This window comes from Anolis carolinensis, chromosome 2, assembly GCF_035594765.1.
Source record: "Anolis carolinensis isolate JA03-04 chromosome 2, rAnoCar3.1.pri, whole genome shotgun sequence".
In the NCBI taxonomy this organism is placed as follows: Eukaryota; Metazoa; Chordata; class Lepidosauria; order Squamata; family Dactyloidae; genus Anolis; species Anolis carolinensis.
Window position 1 is genome coordinate 131,492,211 of NC_085842.1, and position 27,722 is coordinate 131,519,932.

The window sequence follows — 27,722 nt, forward strand, 5'->3', positions numbered from 1 at the left end:
GCAAAAAGATTGCATCTTGCAGTATCCTTCCCATAAGTTGGTTAACTGGTTGTTCTTCAGCATTGGGATATCAATTTTAACAGTGAAAACAAACAACTAACTTAGTCAAGATCAGCCTCTCATCTCCATGTTCCTGCATGTATTAGGTTGGAACTGCCATCATACTTAGCCAGTCTTTGGATAGATTTTGCCCAGTTGGTCTGGGGGGCACCAGCCTGAGAATGGTTAGCTTAAAACATTTAGCATTAAAAAGGAATGACAAAATAATGCTTAATTCTTTTTTGAAAAATGCATATTGATCAAAACCTTCATTGTTGACCACTCTCCAAAATATCCATGAGCCTTACAGCTGGAATTCAATATAGTCATTAAAACTGCCTCTGTGACCATTATGATGAAGTTTTCACATTTTTATAGACAATGGGGTAGTAGTAAAATTTGAAGTCTGTATGATCTTTATGGTTGTCTCAATAGCATGTCATCAAATAAAATCCAAAAATATGCTGTTCCATATCAGTATTTAACTGTGTTTGAGAAACTTTTCAATCTGAGAGAAAACTTCCCAAATGGTCTCGCCAGGTGAGCATTAGAAAATGGGTATGGAATTCACTTCTTTAAATAGCTTGCCTGGTTGCCTCCACCAACTCTGCCTATCATTTAGGAAAAAAAATTCCTTCTGATGATGGGAGGGACATTTATGGCAGTCCACTTTACCCTGCGAGTGCTGGCACAGAAAATTGGGCCCTGGACCTACCAGTTACCTATTGTACTATATCTTAGTAAATGAAAGGACCATAGGAGTCTGGAATATCATATCATTGAAAGGGCACCTTATTTTGGAGAATAAGGCAGGATCAGTCATGTTGAGTACTTGAATGGGATTCCACCAAAGGTCAGCAGAGATCTCCAGGTAGGACGTAGAAAGGATCCTGTCCAAAACCCTGGTGAGTGGTTACTGTCATTCAGAATTGACCATTTGAGTCTAGATGTGGTCCCAAACCTTTGGGAGCGTTTTGGACTTCAGCTTCCAGAATCCCTGACAGTTGGTCAATCTGGCTGGGGCTTCTGGGAGCTAAAGTCCAAAAACTGGAGGGCCAAGGTATTTGGTTGGGAACCACTGGTCTGGATAAGTCCAATAATCTGTCTTTGTGTAAGGCAGCCTATGTTGCTGTGATTTAGTGGTGTTGCTTTGTGTTATGGGTGCAGCTGTCACAAAGACACCACTTTCCCCCGTTCTCCTTCTGCACGCATCTGTGGCAGACATCTCATTATCCAGACCACAAAGATGGTTAATAAGAGGAAAGGAAGAAAGTGTCAGTGTACAGAAGTTAAAAGGTGGAACAGAACTTTCCACAAAGGAATGTAACAACTTAGCTACTATTAACAACTTAGATGGAGGGTTAGAAGGCACGATCATCAAGTTTGCAGATGACACCAAACTGGGAGGGATAGCCAACACTCCAGAAGAAAGGAGCAGAATTCAAAACGATCTTGACAGACTAGAGAGATGGGCCGAAACTAACAAAATGAAAAAATGGAATGCAAAGATACAGAATGGGGGACGCCTGGCTAGATAGCAGTACATGTGAAAAAGATCTTGGAGTCCTTGTGGACAACAAGTTAAACATGAGCCAGCAATGTGATGCGGCTGCTAAGAAAGCCAATAGGATTTTGGCCTGCATCAGTAGGGGTATAGCGTCTAGATCCAGAGAAGTCATGATCCCCCTCTATTCTGCCTTGGTCAGACCACACCTGGAATACTGTGTCCAGTTCTGGGCACCGCAGTTGAAGGGAGATGTTGACAAGCTGGAATGTGTCCAGAGGAGGGCAACTAAAATGATCAAAGGTCTGGAGAACAAGCCCTATGAGGAGAGGCTTAAAGAACTGGGCATGTTTAGCCTGCAGAAGAGAAGGCTGAGAGGAGACATGATAGCCATGTACAAATATGTGAGGGGAAGTCATAGGGAGGAGGGAGCAGGCTTGTTTTCTGCTGCCCTTCAGACTAGGACATGGAACAATTTATTTATTTATTTATTATTTCCATCATTTATATGCCGCCCTTCTCACCCGAAGGGACTCAGGGCGGCTCACAATACAGTAGAAAAATAAAACATAGCAATATAAAACAATCAATTTAAAACAATCCCATAAATACATTTAAAACAGTATAATAAAATACTTAATCCATTCGTCCACATAAACCTTGCACGTAAACCCTAGTCCGGACCGAGTTAAAGCCATCATAATTCATTCATTAAACGCTTGTTCGCAAAGCCAGGTTTTTACCTTTTTTCTGAAACTCAGAAGGGATGGAGCCTGCCGGATGTCACTGGGGAGGGAGTTCCACAGCCGAGGAGCCACCACCGAGAAGGCCCTGTCCCTCGTTCCCACCAGCCGCACTTGTGAGGCAGGTGGGACCGAGAGCAGGGCCTCCCCAGACGATCTTAAAGTTCTCATGGGCTCATAGGAGGAGATACGTTCGGATAGGTAAATTGGACCGGAACCGTTTAGGGCTTTGTAGGCCAAAACCAGCACTTTGAATTGGGCTCGGTAGCATATTGGCAGCCAGTGGAGCTGACGCAACAGAGGAGTGGTGTGCTCCCTGTACGCCGCTCCAGTTATAAGCCTGGCTGCCGCTCGTTGTACTAATTGAAGCTTCCGGGCCGTCTTCAAAGGCAGCCCCACGTAGAGCGCGTTGCAGTAGTCCAAACGAGCTGTAACTAGAGCGTGGACCACCGTGGCCAAGTCAGACCTCCCAAGGAACGGGCGCAGCTGGCGCACAAGTCTGAGTTGTGCAAAGGCTCCCCTGGCCACCGCCGAGACCTGGGGTTCCAGGCTCAGCGATGAGTCCAGGAGAACCCCCAGACTGCGAACCTGTGTCTTCAGGGGGAGTGCGACCCCGTCCAACACAGGCTGTAACCCTATTCCCTGTTCAGCCTTACGACTGACCAGGAGGATCTCTGTCTTGTCTGGATTCAATTTCAATTTGTTAGCCCTCATCCAGTCCGACACAGCGGCCAGACACCGGTTCAGGACCTGGACAGCCTCCTTAGTGACAGGTGGGAAGGAGTGACAGAGCTGGACATCATCTGCGTACAGATGGCACCTCACCCCGAAACTCCGGATGATCTCTCCCAACGGCTTCATGTATATGTTGAACAACATGGGGGACAGTACTGACCCCTGCGGGACCCCACAAGTCAATGGTTGTGGGGCCGAGCAGGTGTCCCCCAAGGACACCATCTGGGACCGACCCTCCAGGAAGGACCGGAGCCACTGCAGAACAGTACCTCCAAGCCCCATCCCGGCAAGGCGCCCCAGAAGGATACCGTGATCGACGGTATCGAAGGCCGCTGAGAGGTCCAGCAGAACCAGCAGGGACACACTCCCCCTGTCCAGTTCCCGGCGTAGATCATCGACTAAGGCGACCAAGGCTGTCTCGGTACCATGCCCCGGCCTGAAGCCAGACTGCGCCAGATCCAGAAAATCAGTGTCAACCAAGAATGCCTGGAGTTGTGCGGCCACCACACGTTCCATGACCTTGCCCAAAAAGGGGAGATTGGAAATAGGCCGAAAGTTCTCTAATTGAGTGGGGTCCAGTGATGGCTTCTTCAACAGTGGTTTGATCACAGCCAATTTGAGGCTCGCTGGAAAAATGCCTTCCTGAGGCATTCACCACCACCTTCACCCACTCGGCCAACCCCCCTCTGGCTTCCTTTATCAGCCAGGATGGGCAGGGGTCTAGGATGCATGTGGTAGCCCTCACCTCTCCAAGCACCTTGTCCACATCCTCAGGCTGAACCAATTGAAAAGAATCCATCAAAATAGGACAAGCAGGTGCTCGTGTTACATCCTCGGAGACTGCCGTTAATATGGTGTCAAAGCCGGAGCGGATCAGAGCGACTTTGTCCGCAAAGAACCGAGCAAATGCTTCGCAGCGGGCTGCCGAGTTGTCAGGGATCCCGTCTTGAGCGACGGGATTTAACAAGCCTCTGACAACCCGGAACAGCTCCGCCGGACGGTTCTTTGCAGACGCAATATTAGCTGCCAAGAAAGCATTCTTTGCAGCATCTATTGCCGCGGCATATGCCCTGAGGTAGAGACACAGCCGTGTTCGGTCTGATTCGTTCCACTCTGAACGCCACACGCGCTCTAGTTCCCTCTTTTTTCGCTTCATTGCTGCCAACTCCTCAGTAAACCAAGGAGCTGGTTTAGCTCGGTTACTCGAGAGGGGACGTTCCGGAGCAATCGTGTCTACTGCCCTAGTCATCTCCCTATTCCAGAGAGAGACCAGGGCATCAACAGGATCACCAACCGAGGCGGCAGGAAACTCCCCAAGAGCCGTCAGGAATCCATCTGGATCCATAAGCCTCCGGGGGCGGACCATTTTAATAGGTCCCCCACCCCTGCAGAGGTTAGGTGGTGCATTCAGCCTAAACCTGATCAGGTGATGGTCGGTCCATGGCAAAGGAGCAATGGTAAGCTCCTCCACACCGCCACCTTCCTCCCATCCCTGGCAGAAAACCAAGTCAAGTGTGTGCCCCGCTCTGTGGGTGGGACCAGATACCAATTGGGACAGCCCCATGGTTGCCATGGAGGCCATGAAGTCCTGAGCCGCACCAGTCAGGATGGTCTCAGCATGGACATTGAAGTCCCCCAGCACTAAAAGCCGCTGGGACTCCAATGCCAGGCCCGAGACCACCCCCGCTAGCTCAGGTAGGGAGACTGTAGTGCAGCGGGGTGGGCGGTACACTAACAGAATCCCCAATCTGTCCCGGTCACTCACCCTCAGGTGGACACATTCAAACAAGGTTGACTGCGGGATGGGGCACCTGATCAGGGGGATAGACTCCTTATAGACCAGTGCAACACCGCCTCCCCGTCCTCCGGATCTTGGTTGGTGCTGCACGGCATACCCGGGAGGACAAAGTTGGGTGAGATTGACCCCACCCGCCTCATCCAACCAGGTCTCCGTTATGCACACCAGGTCTGCCCGTTCATCCAAGATGAGGTCTTGGATGATTGCTGTTTTTCCATTTACAGACCTGGCGTTCAACAGCACCACCTTTAATCCGGAGGAACCGCCAACCTGGGTATCCAAGTTTACCATATCAGGAGGCCGTTTTAAATCTACAAGAAATCTCTTCCTCTCCCTAGGCCGAATCAGTTTTGGCCTCCCTTTCCCGTATCTCCCCCTCCCCTGGATTACCTCTATGGGGGCCCCTCGGCTAGTGGACATCCTCCCCCCCCCTCCATGGCCCCTCTCCCCTTCTTCCGTCATTGGGCTGGCACTAGCTTTCAAATATGAGCCAGATCCCTGCTTAAATTGTATCTCACTCCACTCTCCTTTGGATGTAGCTCTTTCAATGGCTTCAAACTACAGGAAAGGAGATTCCACCTGAACATCAGGAAGAACTTCCTGACTGTGAGAGCTGTTCAGCAGTGGAACTCTCCCCCAGACTGTGGTGGAGGCTCCTTCTTTAGAGGCTTTTAAACAGAGGCTGGATGGCTATCTGTCTGGGGTGCTTTGAATGCGATTTCCTGCTTCTTGGCAGGGGGTTGGACTGGATGGCCCATGAGGTCTCTTCCAACTCTACTATTCTATGATTCTATGATTCTAACAAGTATCTTACCACATTTTTGTCCAGTTCCTCAATTGTTAACACAAGTTGAGAAAGTTGACATTTTGAAAAGACATCCTTATCAGTTCTTCATGTTACAACAGCATAGAGGTAAAACTATGTCAGTTTTAAGAATTTCTTAACATGGAGCTAATGATGCTCCTCATAAGAAAGAATCTTTAGTCGTTCTACCATTTCTGTTATTACTTAGTTATAGCCAGCTGTTAATTGTTCTGCTGATTTTGGTAGCATGTTTAGTGTAATTGGAACTCAGAACATAATCCTATCATGTTTGTACAAAAGCACTGCTGATTTTACTTGAACTTAGTTTGAAGAAAGTGTGTATCTTATATGAATTGTTTTGTGTTAGTATGCTTTGTTGTATATGGACTATTTGATCTATGATGCACAATTCCACAATGATTAGTTAAATGGGATTTTCCAATCTGCTTTCTCTTGGGCTGCATACCCAGGGGAATATTCTGGTGTGTATGCTTTTTATATATATATTATAGTTTGCTTTAAAGTTCAGCATTCTTGGTGGCTGCTGCTATCATAACATGTATTCTGCAGACATACATATATTGCACCTTGCTTCATACATTTTTGTTCCTTTTTATTTTGCTTGATTCATGTTCCTCTGTTAGAGACATCAGCAGTGAAAAATGTAGTGGAAATAACTGCAGTGGACCTTTCTATCTTGAAAAGCATTTGTGAAAGTATTGCCAAAAAAGATTGTTAAAAATCATGCAGCCGCTGAAGAAGGAAATACCCTTCATTTGTACATGTTTTGGAGCTTGGGAAAGCTGTTCTGAGGGCTACAGCTCCCAAAATCTGTCACCAGCATTACTACAGGCTTGGTTGGCTAGGGTTTCTGGGAGGCCAAAACAACATTTCTGCATTCTGAATGTTGGTAGTGGTCCTGATTTTTCCATGTAAGTATGGTCTGTACTGGAGAAAGAAACTGAGAATCATCTCAAGACTGGGAGTAATCCTTTCTGAAATTATGTTCACTTTTTCTTGATCATAAGATAAACTTATATTATCTTCAATAAAACATAAGCCTGTAGTGGCTATGTGGAGGCTATAAAGGATGGAGTTCAGTCCTGCTACCTGGGTAGAGCAGAAGTGACAGTTTTGCTTTTGAGCAGCAAAAGTAAAAATAAGACTTGATCCATGATTGGAGGATGGATTTTCATTGGTGGGTGAGATGCAGTGTTTCTGCCACCTCACTAAAATCATAAATCTTGGAATTTGATGGCTTATTTCCCCCTAATATCTAATGAAGCAGTCAGTGGCACTATTCTTAATGTTTTTCATTCTAATCTAGTATGTTCCATTTTGAAGAAAGGCAAGAGCATTTGGGGTTTTCTAGTTTAAAGAAAGAAAAAGAAATAAAATGATACAGGCTTATAAAAGTAAGCATGGCCTGGAGATACTGGATAGAGATTTTTCTGTGTGTATGTGTTTTTTTTAGCTTTGGAATCATTTAGTGAAATTAATGGTAACTATTCTTGAGAACATGTTCTGGGAAGAATTTGATTAGGCAAAGTCAGAAGTAAGAACTTTGCATGTTATGCAGCCATCTTATTGAATGTACTGCCATACGCTGTGATGTTACAGTTATTGTTTAGTGTAGAGCAGGGTAGAGTGAAGGAAATAATCAGATTTGTAGTGGATAGCTCTGACAGCCATAGTTGCTAGATAGAATCTTAATTAAATGGATATTATGTTTCTGAATATTGGCTGCTGGGGAATCTGTTGCTTTTATGTCCTGCTTGTGAGGGGTGTTGCTGGACATGGTAGATCAAGAGCATTATTCCTTTTTGGACTATAATTCTTACATTTGTCCCCTCGCATGGCCATGCTGGCTAGGGGAATATGGGAGCTATAATCCAAAACCAATTTTTGTTAGCCTTGGACCATTCCAGCAAGGCTGCACTTTGGTGATCAACAATCTTATGACATTATCTTCTTTTAACTGTTCATCTTGCTATCAGCTTTCTTAATATCAAAACATATTTGGCTTTAGACATCTTGGGTTAGCTTTGCTTTTGAAAGCATGCATATCTCTCAAATTTCTAGTCTTGTGCTGTAAACCATCTGTATTGTTCTCCTTATGTGGATTGTTTCTTCTTCTTCTTCTTCTTGCTCTTCATGGGATGCATGGGCTTTAAAGACCATAATTTCTTTGGTAAGGTATCATCTCATTTGGGAAGCATTTGCAAAGACTCTGCATTATCTTTGAGCTTTTCATATTCAACATCTCTTCTGTGTGATGTGAATGATATGTCTGGGCGTCAGCTGGACAGAATTAGAAGTATCCATTAATTTGCAACAGCTATAAACTTTAATTTACTTAAAATATGTTTAAACTGAAGGAATTGGATGTTTTGCATTTCTATCTTTGGCTTCAGAAAATTATATACAGTGTTCCCTCACTTATCGCGAGGGTTACGTTCCAGGACCACCCACAATAAGTGAAAATCCACAAAGTAGGGACACTATATTTATTTAAATATTTATACCTTATTTTAGTAGTTAGTAGTCTCTCCTTCGCAAGCCTATTTTGCACTGTAGTTGTTTTAGTTTGGTGAGGCGGACAGCAATTTGGCAGAGAAGGCTGTAAACCGGCAACTCCCAGGCCAGTGAAGCCTTCCCAGAAGAGGAGGCGGGGCAAGAGCGCATGTGCGAAAGGCAGGCGCCACCGCGGCCTAGTCCTCTGTGAGTTGCCTTGTGTTGTTTAATTGGTTAGTTTGATAGATAGATACCACTTTTGATTGGATAGCATTAAGGTCCAAGGCATTCTGAGAGTGCCTTGGACCACAAAAAAACCCAGTGAAACAGCGAGGGAGCGAAAAGCAAACCGCAAAGTAGTGAGGGAACACTGTACTCAATTCTTTAAAAATCTAGCAGCAAAATGTAGTTGTAAATGACGATTGCTGTCAATTCAAAGGTTAGATGTGTGCAGACGTACACTCAAAATTTACCGGTTTCTATTGCAGTGGAGGAAGTTAATATGTAGGTGTACTCCCTTGTGTGTGTAAATCATATTTTACAGTAAAGTGAATGTGAATCCGTACTTGTTCAGTAGCTCAGTGTGAACCTCAGAGTACACATTGAATGCTAGTTCAAGCCACATATGTTTAATACTTAATTCATGCAGTGGTAGTTTCATATTTTTAAATCGTTCACATTGTTCTGTTTCTGAAAGGAATGGGTCGTGAAGTTGAAAACCTCATCTTAGAAAACACGCAGCTGCTAGAAACCAAGTGAGTAACTATTTGCTCAGCTTCTAAATTGGGAAATGCTTCAGCTCACCTGCTCTTTAATCAGTCATGATATTGTTGGGGGCTCCTGTTCAATAAGGGGCATAAGTCTGCACAAAATGCTTATTCCACATACACTGACGTATTATGTGAGACCTATAGGTTCATTGGGGGAAGTGCTCAGTATTCTACTGTGTGCCTCTACGTATGGGAGTGGGAAAGAGCAACCCCTCTTCTGCAATCCTTCACGCCTTCTTTAAAACAGCTTTCACTACTGCAGTTGGCTTCTGGAGAAAGGAGGAGAAGTGTCTGGAGGTACCATGAGCATATCCTTGGATTGCCTCTTCATGCTGGTAGTGGTTCAGATTAGCCAGTCATAGGAATATCGGAGTACATCAGGGTGGGGTAACATTCATAGTGGAATAGTAATTTATGGGGGTACGCACATGCATACAAACAAGTGCACTAACACAGATACATCTGCATATGCATACTTCAGCATCCTCTTTCCACACCCAGTGCTCCTGATGTAGGTCACTCCTTTCAGTGAGAAAAGAGAAATCTATATAATAAATAAGGAAGGCACTGGAGAACTTTTCAGTGCTCCCTCCCCCAATGATCTTGATACTGATAGCTTTTTTCTCACTGTTTCCAAAAACAGGGAAAACATGATTTGTATGAAATCAATGGTGATGGTCATGGGAAGGCTCTTTTCTTCCATGAATTCCTGTGTCAGCAATGAAATGTATGAGTGACAGTTTGTTTGCAATGGCTGAAGAAGTGCTAGAAATTAACTAACTTTGTAATATTTGTTTTAGACATGCCTTGAATGTGGTGAAGGATGACTTAATAGCAAAAGTAGATGAACTAAACTGTGAGAAGGATGTGCTAAAAGGAGAGTTGGAAGCTGTAAAACTTGCAAAGCAAAAGCTTGAGGAGAAGAATAAGGAACTGGAAGAAGAACTTAGAAAGTGAGTGCCATGCTCTGCTTCTATGTGAAAGAGGGGATCCTAAGGGACATTCTGTGACTAATTTCTTTGATGCTTCTTGAATCTTCCCTAGAGCCCGAGCAGAAGCAGAGGAAGCAAGGCAAAAAGCAAAGGAAGATGATGATGTATGTAACTATATCGACATTACATTTTATATAATCATTTCTTAGCTTTCGCAGTATAGGTTGGGTATTCCTTATCCAAAATGCTGGGGACCAGCAGTGTCTTAGATTTCTGATTTAGGAATAACTGTGTTTTCATCTATATATATAATATCGGGAAATTATAAAATACATGTTAGTTGCCGCTCAAGCAACAGTTGCCTTAGGTTTGAAAGAGCAAACAAAGTGGGAAGTTAAAAAATGGTATGAATACCTAGCTGATTTTATGCTTCAGGATTAAATCCTTGAAAGGAGAACTAAATATATATCAGGCCGAATCAAAAAGAATTGGGAGCTGAAATGGGGAAGATTGATAGATAAAGTCAAAGGACAAAGAAAATATAAAGAATTGAATCATTCTCTACTTACGATTGATCAATTAAAATAATATCTGAATGGAAGAAAGTACTGGTCCCAGAGGGAGGGGGAGGGGGGAGGGGCGAAAAACTACTGGACGTAAATGGGAGATAAAAGTGGAACTAACAAGTGTAATGTTACTGAGAATATGTGATTGGATGTGTATGTTGATGGATTTTGTTGTTGTTTCGCTGGTATCTACAATAAAAAACATATTTTAAAAAAAGTCCTAAAAAAGGGCTGAAAAACTAAAAATATATATATAATATCGTGGAGATGAGATCCAAGTCGAAATAATAAATTCATTCGTATTTCACATAACATTATACACACAGCCTGAAGGGAATTTTTAAAACTATGTTAGTAATCTTGTTCATGAAGCAAAGTTTGTGTTAATTGAACCACCAGAAATCAAAGGTGTCACTGCCTCAGCCATTTTGGATATTGTAATTCTGGATAAGAGATGCTCAATATGTACTATTCTAAAAAGGTTAAATACTCGCGGAAGGAGTAATGCACTTGCTTTTCCTCAGGTGTATCTGTCCTGGAATTTGTTTTGCAGCTGAAGAATGAATTTTGAGAGAGAATAGAGGCTTTGTGCATGAGGGCATGTGCTTAATCCATCTCCTCCTCCACTTTGTATGGAATTGGGAAGGGGTTCCTTCACTAACCATTATAGCACATTTTGCTTGGCTATAGAGACTACTGAATTCTTCTGAGTTAGGCCTCATGGGAGGTTTCCTGAGAATGGAGTATTGTAACTTTTCCTTAAACAGTCATGTTCCTAAATCTAGTACATTAAATATACTTGTTTGCCTCCCCCCAAATGCAGAGTGACATTCCTACTGCCCAGAGGAAGCGTTTCACTCGGGTTGAGATGGCCCGTGTTCTCATGGAACGAAATCAGTATAAAGAGAGACTGATGGAGCTCCAGGAGGCAGTGCGATGGACTGAGATGATACGGCAAGTGCAGTTTATTTGTTTTTATGGTATACTTGAACGAATGCATCTTACAGATGAATTCAATGTATAACAATCCCTCCCAAATAACTAAATACAGAAAAATAACTCAGTTACTTAATGTTGTAAATATCTTATTGAAATGCGGATTGCAAGTGAAGCAATTGAAGGCTTCTTCTGAAAAATGGGGAGATGGTGGCGGGGTATAAAAGTAAAGTTGTTGTTGTTGTTGTTGTATTTCTCTTATAATTACTGCTTTGACATCAACCTTTTTCAGTGAATATCTCTTTTAAAGTCTGTGTAAGAGAGTCCTGTGACATCATGAAGAAAGTTTTAAGGCAGGGGTCCCCAAACTTTTTAAACAGGGGGCCAGTTCACGGTCCCTCAGACTGTTGGAGGGCCGAACTATAGTGGGTTTTTTTTTTTAACTATGAACAAATTTCTATGCACACTGCACATACCTTATTATGAAGTAAAAAAAAACAAACAAAAAGGGAACAAATACAGCCTCAATGTTAATCATCATCATCATCATCATCATCATCATAAAAATAATAAAGAGGGTTGCAAGAGACCCCTTGGGCCATCTAGTCCAAACCCCTTTTGCTTTTGTGCAACAAAACATAATCAAAGCACCCCTGACAGATAGTCACTCAACAACAACAACAATAATAATAATAATAATAATAACAACAATAATAATAATAATGGGATCTGCGCACATCATCTGAAAATACATCACACAGTCCTAGACACTTGGGAAGTGTTCGACTTGTGATTTTGTGATATGAAATCCAGCATATCTATCTTGTTTGCTGTGTCATACAATGATAGTAATAATCCATCATATATATCTTGTTTGTTGTGCCATACTCTGTCTTTGTGTCAATAATAATAATAATAATAATAATAATAATAATGATACCACCATAATTAAAATGGTTGGAAAAGACCCCTTGGGCCATCTAATCCAACCCCATTCTGCCTTTGTGCACCAAAACAATCAAAGCATCCCAGACCAGCATAATTCAACCACCTACTAACACAGTTAACCTATTTCTATAAGATGTGCCTCTGTATTCATTTTGGAAACTGCCACTGGATACATTTTGTGCAATACAAAACTAAGTGTGCCATTTTCCCCAATGTACATTTAATGTGGTACCTCAAGCAAGGTCTTAAGTTCCTCGGTGGCAGCGGTGACGGGAAAGGAGCGCACGGGGCGGGCAAGGAGGCAGGGAAGGTGAGTGCCTTTCTCTTCTCGTTCGCCCAGTGCCTACGTTCCTTGGCAACAGCGGCAGCGGGAAAGGAGCGTGCAGGGCAAGCGAGGAGGCGGGGAAGGTAAGTGCCTTTCTCTCCTCGCTCACCCCGTGCGTGTCTTCCTCGGCAGCGGCGGCGGGAAAGGAGCACGCGGGGTGAGCGAGGAGAGAAAGGCCTTTTCTTCTTTCTCCTTGCCACACGCACCTTTCTTAGCGAAGGAGGAGGGAGCTACCGCCCCGCGGGCCGGATAAATAGCTCTGACGGGCCGCATGTGGCCCGCGGGCCGTAGTTTGGGGACCTCTGTTTTAAGGGAATAACCATTTCAGGACTTCTGCCATTTTTAATGAATTTCTTAAGAATTCAAATGTCTCCAAAGGCATATGTTTGAATATGTGGAAAATCTATCTATTATATATAAGAATATTTTGTAACTTTTGATATTGCTGTTTGTTGACAAAAGAATGGGTAATTCAACAAAAGCTTCAGAAGTGTTTCTCCTATATGTATGTGAAAGTGAGAACTCATTTTTAATTTACCAGATTATCTCCTCAACTTCTTTGGCATTTGTCCAAAGTATGGATTTCAGAATAATGTGGCACCAAAGTATGTGTGATGATGGCAGATCTCTATGTTGATCATGCATCTGTTTGGGCTTGTGTGTGTGCATGTGTATTTATCAATTCATTTTTGATGAGTAGGGAGCAGAATGCTTCTCATGGCATATACTCTTTAAACACATGGTTGGCATTGTAGCTTCTATATGGTAAGATACATTCCAGGGAGATAATATCTGTGTAAGGACAACAATTTGTGCAGCCTGAGCATGTGGACAGGATCTTTGGAGAGGTGAGAGCTACCACATGTATCCTGGATCTTTGCCCTTCCTGGCTGGATCAACCAGCCAGAGGGGGACTGGCAGAGTGGGTGAAGGTAGTGGCCAGTGTTTCCTTGGACCAAGGCAAAGTTCTAACTTACATAAAGGAGGCAGTTGTGAGGCTTATATTTAAAAAGCCATACCTGAACCCCCTCTATAATGGATAATTATCAGCCAGTGTTCAATCTCCCTTTTCTGAATAAGATCTTGGAGCATGTAGTGGCCTCCCAACTCCAGAGATTTCTGGATGATATGGATTATCTAGATCCATTTTAATCTGGTTTCAGGCCTAGCTATGGAACAGAAACAGCTTTGATCGCCTTGGTGGATGACCTACGCAGCGAGCTTGAAAGGGGGAGTGTGTCCCTGTTGGTTCTCCTGGATCTCTCAGCAGCTTTTGATACCATCAATCATGATATATTTCTGGGTCTTCTCACTGGGATGGGACTGGGAGGACCTGTTTTATGGTGACTCTGGTCCTTGCTGGGGGACCGTACCCAGAAGGTGGTGCTGGGGGACTCCTGTTCAAACTTCTGGTCATTGACCTGTGGGGTTCCTCAGGGCTCTGTGCTGTCTCCCATGCTGTTTAACATATACATGAAACCACTGAGAGAGGTCATCCAGAGTTTTAAATTCAGTGCTATCCATAAGCAGATGATGCCTAACTCTACTACTCCTTTCCACCTAAAGCCAAGGAAGCTGTACTGACTCTAAACCAGTGTCTGTCATCAGTAATGGACTGAATGAGGACAAACAAATTGAAACTTAATCCAAACAACATTTTGGTGCTCTTGGTCAGTTGTAAGGCAGATTAGGGAATAGGGATCCAGCCTATGCTGGGTGGGGTCACACACCCTCTGAAAACACAGGTCTGCAGTTTGTGGTCCCTCCTGGACTCTACGCTGAACCTGGGGGCCCAGGTTTCGGCGGTGGCCAGGAGGGGTTTTGTACAATTAAAACTTGTGCATCAGCTGCACTCACTCCTTGAGAAGCCAGATCTGGTCATGGTGGTACATGCTTTAGTTACATCCCATCTGGATTATTGTAACATGCTCTATGTGGGGCTGCCTCTGAAGAATGCTCGAAAACTCCAGCTGGTCCAAAAAGCTGCAGCCAGGTTGCTAACTAGGGCCGGCTACAGAGAGCTGACAACCCCCCTGTTGAAGCAGCTCCACTGGCTGCCAGTCAGTTACCAGGCACACTTCAAAGTGCTGGTTATGACCTTTAAAGCCCTAGACAGTCCTGGACCAGGCTATTTGGCTGACCGCACCCCCTTGTACAAACCTGTCCGAGTCCTGAGATCTTTAGAAGTAGCCCTTCTCTCGGTCCCATCTCTATCTCAAGCTTAGTTGGTGGGAACGATAGAGCAGGCCTTCTCTCTCAGTGGCTGCCCCTCGACTCTGGAACTCCCTCCTTCCTAGGGAAGTCAGAATGGCTCCCTCCCTGCTGTCCTTCAGACGGCAGGCTAAACCCTTTACCTCAAGCAGGCTTTTAAAGATGAAGGTTTTTAAGAGGGGTTGTGAGGGGTTGCTGTGATTTTATATGTTTTTATGGTTTTAATCTGATATAAAAAATATTAACGATGTTTAATATTGTTTGTACATTTGTATATTTAAAATTGTATTGTAATGCTTTTAGTTGTGAGCTGCTTTGAGTCTCTGTATGGAGAGAAAAAGTAGGATATAAATAAACATAATAATAATAGGGTTGTTGTATGTCTTTCGGGCTGTGTGGCCATGTTCCAGAGGTATTCTCTCCTGACGTTTCGCCCACATCTATGGCAGGCATCCTCAGAGGTTGTGAGGTATGGATAAATTAAGTAAGGAAAGGAAAGAATATATATCTGTGTATAGTCCAAGGTGTGGCAAGAGTTCTTTGTCACTGGGAGCCAGCATTAATGTTTCAGTTAATCACCCTAATTGGCATTGGAAATGTTTTGTCCCTTGCCTGGGGGCATCCTTTGTTCAGTCAAGTCCTCATTGTGTTGGTTCCCATCTACTGTTTTGATTTTGGAGTTTTGTAATACTGTAGGTTGTGCTTTTTCATCAATTTGCCTATGCGGTCAGTAGTTCCCTTGATGTATGGTAAGAACACCTTTCCTCTGGGTGGATCTTTGTCTTGACTCTCATGGCTTGTTCTTGGCCTTGCAGCTCTTCTGATGTCTGTGGTGGAATATCCATTGGCCTGTAGAGCCCAGTTTAGGTGGTTGAGTTCACCTTGGAGGAGGTGAGGTTCGCAGATTCTTTGTGCACGGTCTGTCAGGGCTTTGATTGTGCTCCTTTTTTGACTTGGGTGATGGTTGGAGTTTTTATGAAGGTATCTATCTGTGTGTGTAGGTTTTCTGTAAACTGTGTGGCCCAATTGTTGATTGGGTTTGCGGATGACCAGAACATCTAGAAATGGCAGTTTTCCTTCCTTTTCTTTTTCCATGGTGAATTGGATATTTGGGTGGATGCTGTTAAGATGGTCCAGGAACTTGCTGAGTTCTTCCTCTCCATGGCTCCAAATTGTGAAGGTGTCATCTACGTATCTGAACCAAACAGTTGGCTTTTTTGGTGCTGTTTCTAGGGCCTGTTTTTCAAAGTATTCCATATAGAAATTTGCTACTACTGGGCTGAGAGGGCTCCCCATGGCCACTCCATCCTTCTGTTCATAGAATCCAGTGTCCCACTGAAAGTAGCTAGTGGTGAGGCAATGGTGAAACAGGGCTGTGATGTCTTCTGGGAAGTTTTGTTTGATTAGTGTGAGGGTGTCAGCTACTGGGACTTTGGTAAAAAGGGACACCACAAAATTTCCCACAAAAAAGGGACTGCAAAATTTCCTCCTTTTTCTAGAATGGATACTTGGTCTTCAGTGAGTTGTCTGTCTGTCAGGTTGATGATGGTCTTTGATTTATCCAGTTCTGGTTTTGGCTGTTGCTTACGGCATTTGTCGAATTTTTGTTTTTGTCTCTTGGTGTGGAGAACCATGTCTTTCTCCATTTTCTTGTAAGTAAGGCTGTCTATTTTATCCCAGTCCTGGGTATTCATCTTTTGGCTGATGTTGATATGGAGGTGCAGCAGTTCTTTGTCTGTGTTCACGAGTTCTTTGCGGATGGTGTGGATTCTCTCTCTTAAGAGGTTGCGTTCCAGGCGGTTGTAAATACGATGAGCCTGTGGTGTTTTGAAGGTCCTTTTGGCTGCAAGAAATTGTGGGATGGTATCTGTGTCTCTGCAGCGTAGAAGGAAGGTCAGGGAGCACAGCAGATGTGCTTTCCTGGTCCTTAGTTTTTCCAATCTCCGTGTGTCTTGGAACAATTTCTCCCCGTAGAGATGTTCAATGTGTTGTTGAAGGCTTTCATGGCCGGGATCACAGGGTTGTTGTATGTCTTTCAGGCTGTGTGGCCATGTTCCAGAAGTATTCTCTCCTGACGTTTCGCCCACATGTGGGCGAAACGTCAGGAGAGAATACTTCTGGAACATGGCCACACAGCCCGAAAGACATACAACAACCCTGTGATCCCGGCCATGAAAGCCTTCGACAACATAATAATAATAATAATAATAATAATAATAATAATAATAATAATAATAATAATAATAATATGATACACACTTCTCTTTCTCTAACTATCTTCATACAATGTATAGTTTGATAGCTTGTAATCCATTTGTTAGTCCAAAGTGCAAGACAGAGAAGTCCTAGGTCACTGGTTGCCTTGCTCAATTAATTAATATTTCTATGTTTTCCTTTAGGGCATCAAGAGAAAACCCAGCCATGCAAGAGAAAAAGCGGACAAGCCTTTGGCAGTTGTACGTACTGAATTATAATCATGTACTTGTGTTTTGTGTTTCTTCAGTAGTAGAGGGACCAATAACCATAAACTTCCTTTTCTTTTTGATATCTAGTATGCCATCTGGGTAAGACGCGTCTTAAAGACAATTGTATCGTAAGCTGCATCTTGCAATATTTATATACCTGGCAGAGAAATGTAATTGTCTTAACCTATTTCTGCTTTTTTCTTTAAAAAAAGGAAACAATCCTCATAAAGGAATTCAGAACTTTTTGTAGCAGTTCTTCTCTGATTGTTGTAATAAACACCTTTCAGTAGATTGTGGTGTGGCTTGTGCGTGATTTCAGTTTTCCATGTAAGAATTTATGATGTGCTAATTTAATTTTCGTATTCGGATGATCGCTAAGCATGGGGACATGACAGTTTACTAAAGTTACATAGTAGTGATTTTTGAATCGCCTCTTATTTTTGAAGCTTTTATATTTCTGTTGTAAACAACAGAGGAATATTTTGGTTCCTTTTTAGTTGATAAAAATTGATTGGACTACTAGGTTGAAGGCTAGCTTTCAAACTGCTGCTTCACTTGGACTTCTGAAGGATCAGGTTTCTCATAGTTCAAATCCTGAAGCTAAGCTGGTTGTGTTGTCCATCTTTTTTTCTTTGTCGGTGTACTTGAATATATAGGGCTATAGAGCCATCATATATTGTCTAATGAAATCTAATATAGGTAGCCTGCATATACATGATGGCACTTGAAATAATGCAGTGTGTTTTGAGCAAGCTGTATAGTAAGGATTACCATTTTACAGGGTAGGCAAATATTTCTCCCATATTATAAATGTCACAGAACATGTCTTTCCTAGATATTCCCAGAAAGCCCTAGATTATGAGTGATTTACAGTCATTGAGCATGCATTTTAGCATTGTGGTGCATCAACATGGATGTTTTTCAAAATACATTATTAATAGGCTACATTGCTGTGGACTCTGAATCAAATACTGGGGATCTCTGAACTGTGGAAGCATTGACTATTTCAGTGACAAAAATTTGCTCTGTGTCTAAGCAAACTTAGAATATATTTTTTAAGGTCTTGGTGTTAAGATCTACTTTCTAGGAGTCAGCATTTTCTTTTAGGTGCTAAACCTGAACCTAAAATGAAATCTATAGGGAAAATTGTCTCCTTTTTTCATATTTTTGGATACGTGGCTGTTCTTCATTCCCTTTATATAAATGTCTAATCTCCTCTGTACTTTTGGCTTGGAAGTGCATGCAGTAACCACAATGAATGTTATAAAGAATGTTATGTTAATGTTCGAAAAGCAAAACTGTGCTGGACAAATAATGGCTGCTGTATTTGGGCCCGTTCCTTTTCCGCTACTCATATTTACCTATTGCTTTGAATAGAGCAGTGCGTGGATTGCCATACCTGCACACGAAACCCTGAATGCCAAATTAGGTGTTCTTATCTATTCACATGAGTCTTCTTTTTTACTTATTTCCAGTTTTAGCCGGCTATTCAGCTCATCAGGCACCGCTGCTAAGAAACCAGAGCCACCAGTTAATGTTAAATACAATGCCCCAACCTCACACATTACGCCATCTGTCAAGAAAAGAAGCAGCACTTTATCTCAGCTTCCAAGTGACAAATCGAAAGCATTTGATTTCCTCAGTGAAGAGTAAGCTTCCTTTTGTTTATAAAATAAAACTGCAGGCAGATAGTTGTACAATTAACAATAACAACAACTTTAATCTTGTACCCCAACACCATCTCTCTGAAGGGACTCGGGACGGCTTATACACAGTACAAAAGTGCCTAGAAACAGAACATAAAATAAATTATCACTATGACAGTAGTTCCAGCATGTAGATGGATGGAATGTAATAGTAAAGGTAACAAAGTAAACTCAGATTGATCTAGATTTCTTAAAAAATCATTAATCAAAACAGAGTATAATGATCAGTTGTTGACCTACATTTTTGTGACTTCAACAAGTTTCCTGTATAGTTAATGAATATGGCAAACATCGATCCTGTAAAATTGCCCTAGTTTTCTAGGATAAAGCATGTTCTTCTCCCTCCATATGCATGTGCAAAATGTCAAAAGTAGACAGCTAGCATGATGTAGCAATTTGAGCATTGATTGGGCTCTGGGAGACCAGGGTTCAAATTCCCACTTGGCCACTGCAACCCCCTGGGTGACCTTGGCCAAGTCATACTGCCTTAGACACAGAGGAAGACAATTACAACCCTTCTGAACAAATCTTACCAAATATCCCATGATAGGTTTTGAAGGCACACAAAAGCAAAATAATAATGCTCTCTATTGTATTACTTGATTCTGGTTTAGTCCTCCCCCCCCCTCCCCCAAATATACCCTCGAGCCGTTTTGCATAGTTTTCTACCCCCACCTCCTGCCCCTTTCACATTATTTCCATTGATAGCACATAATTTGTATATGTTTGCCTGGGTAACATTTTTTTTAAAGGGAGATTACAAGGGATCAGGGCTTTTAATTTTGTAAAAAGTGCTGTGCGGCCTTACATAATTCAGCCATTTTTAACTGCAGAATTATGTGAACTTCGGAGGTTGTCATTATTTTAGTGAATATTTGTAGGTGCAGGTTGTGATGTTTAAAAGGAACATAACCCTTTCCCACTTTCTATGCAACCACATTCCTTTCCTTTTTCAAATATTTTCTTATGATGTTCCAAGCAAGCTATCTCATTTTTATATACAGTTTTCCAAAAAAGTGAGTCAGATGCCCTCAATTTGGTTATCTGTTGTTCATGTTTCCTAACAAGAGCTCAGTATTCGAAACTGGGAAGGTGAACAGTAGGAGTGTCTCAGAGTAACTTTGGGACACATAGAACAAAATCAATGGTAAGCAACACCCTTGAGATGTGCTTGGAAATGAATAGGGATGAGATAGTACAGTTACCTCGGAGTGCCACTGTCGTTTATTATAGCTATATTCAACTCTAATGGAATCAATCCACTGTGCAGTTTTGAAAAGCAATCTCATGTAGAGAGCATTGTAGTATTTAATCTTTAGATAGCAGAAGGGGAATCATCCTTGTCATTGACCTATTAATGTGAAAGAACACCTTTTAACTATGGCTGCATAACTTTGAAAAATCACATTAGAACAAATAATAACTGGAAAGAAGTAGAATGGTTCGGTTCTTAAATATCTTTCCCTTCTGCCCAGATCTGAGGCCAGCCTTGCCTCGCGCAGAGAGCAGAAGAGAGAACAATACCGCCAAGTGAAAGCACATGTTCAAAAGGAAGATGGCAGAGTGCAAGCTTTTGGTTGGAGTCTTCCTCAGAAATATAAGCAGGTATCATGGTTGGTTAACTGAAGATGTGCTTCAGTAATTAATCTTTCAGGAAAGAGGAGAGAATCACACAATGTAATTGTTCTGTTATTCAACATAGTATTGTTTATAGTGGCTGGTCAACAAATGGGGTTCACTTATAAGAGCAATAATGGAAAATATATCCAAATATTTCCAGAATGGTAATCAAGTGCATCTGTCATGTTTGCTTTAAACATGAAATCCGGAGATATTCAGAGCTGAGATGTCAGGCCTTCATGTCCTGCTTTTGAAAAACCAGCATTTTCCCCCATATGAATACAAATGCTGATGTTTGGAAAAGGCTAGCCGTGAAATGTCATGAACTGTAAGAAGAGTGGGATGACTGCATGTATAGACTTCTTCATAATGGAGTATTCATGCTGGTCATTCCTGGAATTTAAAAAACCCTGTGTGCTTCCCTGTATGTTTGGCATGCAAAATAATTCAAGAGCTAATCAGAAGAACTAAACAGAAGATAATGTGTATACTTTGTAAGTCATTTCTGTATTTTCTGCAGTGAATGTTTATATCCGTATTTATTTGAGTATAATGCACCACTGAATGTAATGTACACCTAAATTCACATTATGTGAACTAAAGTTCACATTACAAAAAAATGGATTTCCCCCTCAATATAATGTGCTAACAGCATAGGCATAGCATGTTAGGAAGGCCAGCAACATGAATGAGACCATTGGGAAGTTATGCCCTTTTATCGGGCCAAGGCTAGCAAATTTTCCAGCCTTACACTATTCCCAACAGACCTAACTCACAAAGCCTTCAAAATTGAGGGGGAGGCCATTTGGGAACTGCATGGGACTGAGCGATTTACCCTGCGGGCCTCCCGGGAAGCAGGATCTATGGCTAGGTAGCAGAAATGACTGGGTCACCAGCCAGGGTCTCCTACTCCAGATGCCATGGAGCCCTGAGGCTGCTACCATCACTGGGAATAGCCTTTTTGTGCGCCCAGCCTCCCTCTAGGATTCCAGGTTCTTCCAGGTCTTTTCACGTAGATGGGTTTATGTGTGCCAGCCAAATGTATCATCAGAAGTAACATGCACCTCAATTTTGGCAATGTTGGTTAGCCAAAAAAGGTGAGCATTAGACTTGAGTAAATATGATAATTGACTAATTTGCTGTGATCAGCATTTACAACAAAATGAATTAACCTTATCTCATTCAAAGTGGATCTTTGATTCTCTCTGCATTGTGTTTCCCAGTAGCCTGACGTTCTGGTCTTTTGCCAAGCCTATCAAACTCTTGAGATGTGTGTTGCGAACTCTTCTCTATGGTACTAGGAATAAATATTTTGGTACTATTTGGTATGATACAAAGTAAATAATCTGGCTCCCTTTCAAGTGATACAAACAAGAATTGAAACTGGAGGCCTACATGAGGGCTCCACAATCTAAAATAGCAACCCAGAGTGTGGGAGGCCTGGTATCCATAGTTTTCTTGGCATGCATGTATTGGATCTCACTGGGGCTGTTTATGGTTGTTACAGCACATTGATTTCTAACTTGTTTTTGTTGTTGTTGTTGTTGTTTTTGTGTGCCTTCAAGGCTTTTCCAGTTTATGCCAATCCTAAGGTATTTGCCTATCATAGGATTTTATTGGCACAATTTGTTCAAAGGTGTTTTTGTATAAGCCTTTTTCTGAGACTGAGTTTGACTTGCCCAAGCTTGCCCAGTGGGTTGCCATGGTTGAGCAAGAAGATTTCAAGTCCAAATTTGTAATCCAGTGTTCAGAATACTATACTATGTTAGCTCCTTAGGAGTATGTACTACAGCAGGCATGGGCAAACTAAGTGGGCCAGACACAGCCCTCTGGACCCTTATGCTCTCAACATTTTCCCTGTTCTCTGGGCATAAGGATGCGGCATCCTGCCATATCCTTATGCCAAAAAGACGTGGGAGGAAGGCATGCTGCAGCTGGGAGCTCTCTACAGACAGGTTCAGTCACCGCATGCCTTCCTTGGGCCCTCCTCCCAGCATAAGGACAAGGCGAGTGGTCCAGTCCCAATGCCGGGAGAAGCCTGGCCCAGGTGAAGAGGCAAACAGCAGGCGAAGGAGCTCCAAAACCATCTGCCTCTCCCTTCACCCGATGTCAGGATGAGGCGAGGTCCCGTCATGATGCGAGGAGAAGCTCGTCCCCGGCGAAGAGGCAAGCAACAGCCAAAGTGGCTCATCTGCCACTTGCCTCTCCCTTCACCCAGCGTCAGGACAAGGCAAAGACCTGTCCTGATGCCAGGAGAAGCTCGGCCCCAGGCAAAGAGGCAAGCGACGGGTGAAGGGGCTGCAATGCTGGTTCATCTGCCACTTGCCTCTCCCTTCTCCCGGTGTCAGAACGAGGCAAGGCACCGTCCTGATGCTAGCAGAAGGGAGAGGCAGATGGAGGCTGAGGGATCTCCAAAGTCTTACCAGCATAAGGATGGGGTGAGCAGCGCCATCCTTATTCTGGGAGGAAAGCCTGAGGGTGATCCGCCCTAGCCCTGCCTCTCCCAGGCCCACCCCGGTCCCACCCCCTCCTGGGCCCACCCCACCCTCCTTCTTGGCCCCGTCATCTGGCTGGTCCCGCAATGCGGCACCAGAGCAAAAAAAGTTTGCCCATGTCTGTAGTACAGGGTTACTAATAACAGTCTTCTCATTTTTACTTTAAATATGTCGTAAACTTTTCCTACAACAAAATTCTGGTTTTTCCTTCACTAAACATATTTAAAACCATGTAGCAGAAAAAACTTCATCTTATTCCTCTGGTTTATCTCATATTACAATAAAATGTACTCTTTTTCAGAGTATTCTTTTTTATCAGAGTTATCAGAATTACTTTTTTCAGAAGTAAAAAATATGAGAGTAACACAAGAGAAATAAAAGTGTGAGGGGGCATAGGAGCCTAAAATTATGTAGTTTGTATCTGAAAGCATGCTACAGTTATTCTTTTCTCCTATCATCCAAGAAATCATGAGACCAAGATTTTATTACTATGTTTGGTGTAGGAAAACATTATCCAGTTCCATCCTGTGCCTGACCTTGTGGCAAAATATTGGAGTGGGGCATGTAGATGTGAGGGGAAAAAAAAAACAGCAATGGGAGAAACAAAAATTCTCTCCTCCACTTTGTTTATATCTTGGCTTTCCCCAAGAATGAGAAAATAAAATTATTGTAATATAATTAAAATGTACAGTAAGTTGATATTAAAGTAGAATTATATTTTGAGCCAAATTAAAACAATTTAAAACATACACTTTAAAAGTTTTTAAAAGTTGTAATGGTGCAATTTAAAACTAGCATTGTGCGTTACTTTTTTTAAAAAAGCCATCGGTTTTAAAAGCCTGTTGGAATTTTTAAAGAATATTTTTGCCTGGCAACAGAAGGCTCATTCTAGCTCTCTCAGAAGGGAGTCCCAACGTCTAGAGGCAGTGACTGAAAATAGTTTCCACCAATTGTTAGTTATGAAGGTGTGAGACTAAGAGAAAGGCCTCTCTTGCAGATTTAGGGGGAGATATGGATTGTCAGATAGCCTGGACCTAAACCATGAAAGGCTTTTTAGGTCATAACCAGCACTTTGAATTATGCCCAGAATCAGACCACCAGCCAGTAGCAATGTTGAAGCAGATGAGCTGTATTATCCCTGTCTCAGCTTCTCAGAAATGGAACACTGGGAAGATGATGCTGGTTTAAGTAGAATATCTGGCTATGAATATTGAGTGCCAGCCATTAGATTAGTTAATTCAGGTTTGGATATCTCTCTCACAGTATTTCAGGAGGAGCAATTGATTAGTGTTAATGCTTCATTCAAGGTAAGGTAGCACCTGAGAGTAGAATGTACATGCAAATATCCACTTAGGGTGAAGTAAAAGTATTGAGACTGTAAGGCGCATGAAAGACTATTGTGCATACTCTTCTCATTTGAAGGAAAAAAATGTCTGGTGTGTGGAGTTTGGTGTAACCATGCCTATGCTAGGCCTTTGAGCTGGCAAATTAATGAAGAATGTTGACATTATGGCTATTGCTGTGGTAGAAGGAAGTGTTACATGGTATAGAGGTAAGCTACAAATAAAACCAATGGCGTCAGTGTGCCTGAAAGATTTTGTGTGATTGGCTGTAGGTCTGGAGTGTTCATGCCCAACCTGCTTGGATTGGTAATAAAACTTAGGTCATTATAACAGGGTAAATTCTTTGACCCTATTAAATGTAAATGTCTGCTTGAGGTATAAAAGGAAGGCCATGACATAGGAATATTCAGTTTTCAAGCAACCTCTAATGGATAGCATGTTCTGTTCTAAAAACAAAAACAAAAAAAGAAAAGCCATTTTTAAACCAATGATGAGTATTTTGTTATTTCCCACGTTTAGGCTGTCAATGGTAGTGGTCAGAGTGATAACAAAATGAAGAATTTACCAGTGCCTGTTTACTTGAGGCCACTTGATGAGAAGGATACATCTATGAAGGTACATTAGTTTTCATTTTTAAATCTTCTTCTTTAAAAAATATTTGTATGTGTGTATTAGAGTTCCACAGTCATGGATTTTGAATTCACTAAGTGTGCATCAATTTTATAGAATGAACTTTAGATTCTGAATAATTCTAATAGGTTTGACGTATTGGTTTGGCTTTATATAATAATGTTTTAAAGGATTTCTGGCCCTTAAATATTGGTGCCTGTTTTTCTTTTTCTAAAAGCCGATGTGTGACTGACTGCTGTGAAGTATTGCCATGAGGTCTTCAACACTTACTCTATTAAGAGGCAGTGCCATGTTTACTGAACCCTTTTTGGAACTCTCTTTTGTTTTAAGCTATGGTGTGCTGTAGGAGTGAATTTATCAGGAGGGAAGACTAGAGATGGAGGGTCAGTGGTTGGTGCCAGTGTGTTCTACAGTGATGTGGCTACTGTGGATGCAGAGAGCAACAAACAGCGAAGTGCATCTCAGAGTAGTTTAGACAGATTGGATCAAGAACTCAAGGTAAGGCCAGAAATGAAATCAAAAGTATGGAACTTTTCTGATAGCTTATTAATATTCCAAGCAAATGGTAGACATCAGTATTGTGCCTATAATTTTTAAAATGTGGGTATTCATAAATATGAATTTAAATACCATCCATGTTTATCATTCTCTTTTTGATTAATAGATCTTTAATAAATCTAAATAGTTTAATATAATGCATAGGCATTCATCCATTCTGTTTCAGACACAATTGACACCAGTTTTACAGTTCCCCTTTTACATAATGTTTGGATGCTGTAATTAGCTTACTAAAGGATTTAGAGTATTCTTGATAATTAAAAAGCAAAGATGCAATATTTCTGTGCCTTCAAACCCTCTCTTGCAAACAGCTGTAAAATTACAATTTGTTCTGTAGCTGTACATTTACATTGCTTGGTTTTGTTTTTCCCTGTGCAGGACCAGCAGAAAGAGCTGAAAAATCAGGAAGAACTATCAAGCCTCGTATGGATATGTACTAGTACTCACTCTGCAACAAAAGTTATCGTTGTAGATGCTAACCAGCCAGGAAACATCCTGGACAGTTTCATTGTTTGCAATTCTCACGTACTCTGTATAGCTAGTGTGCCAGGTAAGGGATGCACGGAAGCAATTGTTTACACAAGAGTTAACCATTGTTAACATATGAGTAATATAAGGTTTTGAGGTGGAGGCTACCTGTTCTGGAAATGCTGCCAAAAGCCGACCTTCTGTTTTATTTAACTAGACAGTGAACGATTTTCAAGCAGCCATCATATTAGGATAGGCAGCTAATAATGTATTTTTTGACCAGTTTGGATTTGGCTGCAGAATTCCATGTTACGTTTAATTTGCTTTAAAAATGCAACACTTCTCCACATGTCGAGTCAATTTTTAGAAAAAGCTAGCAGTTGGAGCTGTAACTTAAAAGGAAGTACAGTAGAGTCTCACTTATCTAACCTTCGCTTATCTAACGTTCTGAATTATCCAACGCAGTCTGCCTTTTAGTAGTCAATGTTTTTGTAGTCAATGTTTTCAGTACATTGCAATGTTTTGGTGCTAAATTCATAAATACAATAATTACTACATAGCATTACCGTGTATTAAACTACTTTTTCTGTCAATTTGTTGAAAAATATGTTTTGGTGCTCAATTTGTAAAATCATAACGTAATTTTATGTTTAATAGACTTTTCCTTAAGCCTTCCTTATTATCCAACATTTTTGTTTATCCAGCGTTCTGCTGGCCCATTTATGTTGGATAAGTGAGACTCTACTGTATATAATAATTCCCTTTATGTTTTTGGTGAGATTACATTGTCTTAGGCATAGTTGGAAAAAGTGTATCCCTTTAGATATTGTGTCCTTAGGCATAAGTGGAAAAAGTGTATCCCTTTAGATATTGTGTCCTTAGGCATAGATGGAAAAAGTTTATCCCTTTAGATATTGTTGGGCTACAATTCCTATCAGCCTAAAGCTGATGCTGGGAGTTACAGAAACATGTTGGTGTCCTTTAAGTTATAGAACTAAAGCTCTATGCACAATGTGACAAAAGCCTACATTTTTTAAAAAATCTTACATTTACCATGTTCACATTTGAATATTTTGCTGTCAGCTATACTGGCTTCACAAAGCTAATTCTATTGAGCAGGAATTGAGGCAATTTCGTTTTGGTTGCATTTGATAAAGAGCCTTACCAAACTCATGCTTCTGCATTAATATATGCACTGGCATATAGTTAATCCTTTTGCATTAGCACTTCTCAGAATTTTGTAGTACTGTTATCTGATCTAAAAAGTGTACAAAATATGTCTATAGAAGAAGCGTGTGCACCAAAAGCACATAAATTAGTGCAAAAAGACATACATTTCAAAATATGCAAAGAAGTTTTCAAGTTTTTTTTAAGTTGGAAATTTGTATGGAATAAGGATGGAATGAATCAAAGACCCGCCAAATGCAAGTTTTCATTCCATCCATCCCCAACACTGAATTAAATGGGATGTGTACACACTTAGCCTGAAAAGGATTATATCTTAGCTGCAGTAACCTCCTTATTAATAAGTAAACTTTAATAAGTGTTGGAACCCCCTCAATGTCTCAATACAAATTAGTTACTTTGTTTGTACTTTTATGTTGCGAAACC

General features: G+C 41.8%; 1 protein-coding gene across 12 annotated transcripts in view; it reads left to right on the forward strand.

Moving 5' to 3' along the window:
- Positions 1-27,722, forward strand: part of spag9 (sperm associated antigen 9) — a 105,302-nt gene that overhangs the window by 48,975 nt on the left and 28,605 nt on the right. For 6 of the 12 annotated variants that reach the window (XM_062970538.1, XM_062970541.1, XM_016991379.2 and 3 more), the window contains 11 exons: positions 6,095-6,106; positions 8,836-8,893; positions 9,709-9,861; positions 9,953-10,004; positions 11,230-11,360; positions 17,226-17,282; positions 18,767-18,940; positions 20,473-20,602; positions 24,975-25,070; positions 25,416-25,583; positions 26,022-26,193. In XM_062970538.1, the coding sequence (XP_062826608.1) occupies positions 6,095-6,106; positions 8,836-8,893; positions 9,709-9,861; positions 9,953-10,004; positions 11,230-11,360; positions 17,226-17,282; positions 18,767-18,940; positions 20,473-20,602; positions 24,975-25,070; positions 25,416-25,583; positions 26,022-26,193 (1,203 nt within the window). The remainder of the gene's footprint in view (positions 1-6,094; positions 6,107-8,835; positions 8,894-9,708; positions 9,862-9,952; positions 10,005-11,229; positions 11,361-17,225; positions 17,283-18,766; positions 18,941-20,472; positions 20,603-24,974; positions 25,071-25,415; positions 25,584-26,021; positions 26,194-27,722) is intronic. The other 6 variants (XM_062970539.1, XM_008104535.3, XM_008104541.3 and 3 more) reach the window with 2 other exon arrangements.